Source organism: Sus scrofa, chromosome 10, assembly GCF_054392235.1.
Source record: "Sus scrofa isolate SSC_HxYL_T2T_F1_AM1 chromosome 10, Sscrofa_HxYL_maternal_Yorkshire_Landrace_v2.0, whole genome shotgun sequence".
Lineage (NCBI taxonomy): Eukaryota > Metazoa > Chordata > Mammalia > Artiodactyla > Suidae > Sus > Sus scrofa.
Window position 1 is genome coordinate 17,925,408 of NC_139392.1, and position 4,593 is coordinate 17,930,000.

General features: G+C 47.1%; 1 protein-coding gene across 10 annotated transcripts in view; it reads right to left on the reverse strand.

The window, feature by feature from the left end:
• Positions 1-4,593, reverse strand: part of LOC102166270 (uncharacterized) — a 49,302-nt gene continuing 44,709 nt past the window's right edge. For all 10 annotated transcript variants that reach the window (XM_084979289.1, XM_084979287.1, XM_084979285.1 and 7 more), the window contains one exon: positions 1-713. In XM_084979289.1, the coding sequence (XP_084835415.1) occupies positions 694-713 (20 nt within the window). In that variant the 3' untranslated portion in view covers positions 1-693. The remainder of the gene's footprint in view (positions 714-4,593) is intronic.

The window sequence follows — 4,593 nt, forward strand, 5'->3', positions numbered from 1 at the left end:
TTTGCAATCAAAGTGTACTTTATTAAAATTGCTTTTACAGTTTTATCTGTGCCCCATTCGGTGTCACTCTATATGGTTTAAAAATACCGTCTCGAGGCACGGGATGTAAAGAAACATGTTAGAGACACGAGGAGAGAGGGTGAGTTAGGGATGTTCCAGCAGCCAGGGTCTGGGCATGCAAGGCCCGGCCATCCACGTCATCCTGAAAGAGGGAGTGTGACAGAGGTCCCATGGTCAAAGGTACAAACCGACGTGAGGCCACAGAATCCTTGGAAAGTAACTGGCCTGAGGGCAGATGGTCAGGACTAAATCCACAGTCCCCTTCTTCAGCCAGGACTGATGCGGGTGACAGGACAGGGGGTGATCCTGGTGGTGGACACCAGGGTGACTGCCTGACGCCAGTACATTAAGTTCTACCTCTGCTTAAGGGGCTCTCCTATACATGTGTTTATCTTATCAAAAACTAGTTTAAAAGCAAATAGATAGATAACGATTACTTAATACACAAATCTTACATTCTACCAAAATCTTAAATGCCAAGTAGTAAACATGTATCAGAACTTAATACTAAATCTAGACAATAAAGAACCAAACTTATACTAAAGTTGGCTCGTAATAGATGAAGAGTGAGGTCGATCTTGTTTCCTGGTCAAGATGGAAACGTTTGGACTCTTCCAGTCCCAGGCTGAGGCTTTAAGGTGTCCCAGTGGAGTCTGCAACACAAACACAGGGATGCCATCAATGAGGAGGTGCCGAGACAGATGGAAGGAGGGCTCCCCCGGGTGGATGCGCGGGTCCATCAGGCTCCGTGGGGCCTGGACCTCCCCAGAGCTCAGATCCCCGGGGCACTGCTGTCTGTGCTGCGCTTAGCCAAGAGGGTTTTCTGTTAGCAAAGAGGGAATATCATTGTCCTCCAGGAGCGAGTTCCCTGTGCATTGGGCTGGGCAGTCTTCAAGGGACTGATCCCTGCATAGTGAAACGGATGCAGTGGAAAGGGGAGGGTCTGGGGCTCCGGGAGACAAGGACCTAGTCCCTCCCAGTGGGGCCCTGGGAGGAGCAGGACGTCTGATAACCCAAGGGAAGGGGTAACCAGCCCCTGCAACCCACACTCTATACCATTAACCATGAGCCCTGCGTGGCGGAAACGGACAGAGGCCTGAAGACCTCCTTTTACCTGAGAATCCTTTCTACCTCCCAGCCATTCTCGCTTGCGCTTTTCATGGGGGCGGGGGGAAGAACTGGAGAAATCAGTCTTCCTGTATTCAGACTATACTACAAAGCTACAGTCATTAAACTCTATGACCCTGGCACAAAAGTGGCAATACCGATCAGTCAGAAAGCCCAGAAATAAACCCAAGCACCAAGGGTCAACTGCTCTATGACAAAGGAGGCAAGAACACACAGTGGAGGAAAGACAGGCTCTTCCATCAGTGGTGCTGGGAAAATCAGACAGGTACCTGTCAAAAATGCAGAGAGAACATTCACTGACACCATACACAGAAATAAACTCGAAATGGCTGGACGACCTACACCTAAGGCCAGATACTAGAAAACCCCTAGAGCACAACAGGCAGAATGCTCTTGGACATAAATTGCAGCAAGATCTTGTTTGATATGCCTCCTGGAATAATGACAATAAAAACACAACTAAATCAGTAGGAACTAATTAAACTCAAAAGCTTTTGCACAGCAAAGGAGACCCTTTTTAAAAAAAGAAAAACCCTACAGGATGGGAGAAAATATTTGTACATGATGCACCCACCAATGGCTTTACCTTCAAAAGAGAGAAACAACACATACAACTCAACAACCACCACAAAAGCCAAACAACTCAATCCAAAAAGAGCCAGAAGACCTAAAGAGACATGTCTCCAGATGAGGCATATGGATGGCCAATGGGCACATATGAAGAGATGCTCAACCTCGCTCGGTATGAGGGGACTGCACATCAAAACTGCAGTGAGGGACCACCTCACACCTGTCAGAACGGCCGTCATTAAGGAGTCGACAAATAACAAATGCTGGAGGGGGTGTGGAGAAAGGCGAACCCTCCTACACTGATGGTGGCAGTGGAAATCGGTGCGACCACTCTGGAAAACAGTATGGGGGTTCCTCAGAAAACTCAGTACAGTACTACCCTATATGATCCAGCGATCCCACTCCTGGGCAGCTCTCCAGACAAAACTTTCACTCACAAAGACACATGCTCCTCTATGTTCATGGCACGATTCCCAAGAGCCAAGGCATGGAAGCAACCTAAATGTCCACCAACAGATGGATGGATGAAGATGATGGGGTACACACATACAATGTCATACCACTCAGCTGTGTACAAGAAACAATGCCACTGGCAGCAACAGGGATGCCACTAAAATTATCACGGTACGTGACGTATGTCAGAAAGACAATGACAAATACCACATGACATCACTTACATGCAGAAGCTAAGAGAGGGCACAAAGGAACGTATCTCCAGAACAGAAACAGACTCACAGATCTGGAGGACAGACGTGTGGTTACCAAGGGGGAGGGGAGAGGAAGTGGGATGGACTGAGAGTTTGGGGTTGGTCGATGCAAATGCTTACATTTAGGATGGATAAGCAATGAGGCCCTATGCTATAGCACAGGGAACTGTATTCAGTCTCTGGGGAGAGAACACAATGGAACATAAGAAGAGAAAAAAAATGTATAAATAGGTGTGACTGGGTCCCTTTGCTGTACAGCAGAAATGGGTACAACATGGTAATCAACTACACTTCTTCAAAAAATATTTCATATATATATATGTATATCGGAGTCGTACTCAGCCATAAGAAAGAATGAAACAATGCAATTTTCAGCAACATGGACGGACCTAGAGGTTATCATACTACATGAAGTAGGTTAGACAAAGACAAAAGTTCTAACACTTCTATGCTAAATCTGAAACATGACTACAAATCCACCTTTTTTACAAAACAGAAACAACGCATGGACACGGAAAGCAAACTTCCATTAGCAAAGAGGAAAGAGAAGGGAAGGGATCAATGAGGAGTGTGAGATTAATAGAGAAGCAACAAGGATTCACTGTGTAGCACATGGAACTCTATGCCGTATCTTCTCACAACCTGTAAGGAAAGAGAACTTGAAGCTGCACACCTGAAACTAACACAACACGGTAACTAACCTACAGAGAAAGAAATTCAATGAATATTTTTCAGTATTAAGAGTTTAACAAAATAACGAATATGTGGTAATCAACATAGAAATTTATCTTTTTATTATATTGCTACATGAAGAGTATACAGAAGAAAATGGGTTCTTTTTTTTTTTTTTTTTTTTTTTTTTCAGCCACATCTGCAGCATGTGGAAGTTCACAGGCTAGGGGTCAGATACAAGTCTGCAGGCCTAAAACAGACGCAACAAGGTAGGATTCGAATCGCCTTTGCAATGTATGCCACAGCTTGCAGCAATGCCAGATCCTTAGACTGAGTGAGGCCAGGGATTGAACCTGCATCTTCATGGACACCATGTCCTGTTCTTAACTCACTGAGACACAGCAGGAACTCGGAGAAGACAATGCTTTTGAAAGTGTAGTAAAACAAGTTACATTCATGGTATTAGATGACGAAGTGAAAAGTCACTAAAAGGAATATAACGAACTTGAATCCTAGCCTTTCACTCTTCCCAAGAGAACAAGGACTTGAATTGCCTCAGGGGTTGCTGCGTTTGAACTTGTCATCTATGTCAAAGAATTTACAGAAGTTCCAACCTCAGTACAAGAATTGGTGTCATGGGGTGGCCCAGGCCCACCCTGGGCCCTACAGAGGCTGAGGGAAGACCCAGACCCTGGCAGTTCCCAATCAGGTCGGGATCCTACCATGTCTTCTCTGTGATGCCAGGAGCACTAAGCATCCAAATGATGCAGGGCTGGGCCAGGTGAGCCGCCCTGCATGCATGAGCACTGAGGCGTAGATGCCGTCTTCTCCATTGTTTTCTGGAGCCCTGACATTGTGGAGGCCGTAGAGAGGTGGACACAAACTCAGAGGGAAAGGACCCTGTCTCACCTCTCTCAGGCTGAGATTGGTTCAGTACAGACCCGATGTGAATGCTCCCCACCTGCCTCCGTTTGCCCTCAGCTTCAGGGGCCTGGAAGGGAGGAGACCGGGGCCGGACTAGGAAGGGTCATAGGGTCAGCATGACTGGGGTGTGGGGATCAGGGGGTGGCTGTCTGATGGGAGGAGGGGGATCTGACTGGAGCTGTGACCCCCTGGTCCTGCTGCCCAGAGGCTCTGTCCTCAGATCTGGTCAATCCCAGGAGACGGGATCACAGAGCCAGGAAAGAAAGTGTGTGAAGCAAGGCCAGCAGCAACTTCACACACTCCCCCAAATTCCTGCTGGCGAGGGGGGTCTCTCAGGGCGGCTGGACATTAACCTCACCCAGAGGGAGCACAGTCATGACAGCAGCCTGGGGTCAGGTGTGCAGGTGGACAGGACTCAAGGATACTGGATTTTATGCAGCAAACCCAGACAACATCTCTGTTATTTTACTGTATTGTATTTTTGCCTTTTTCTCTTTTCTAGGGCCACTCTTGTAGCATATGGAGGTTCCCA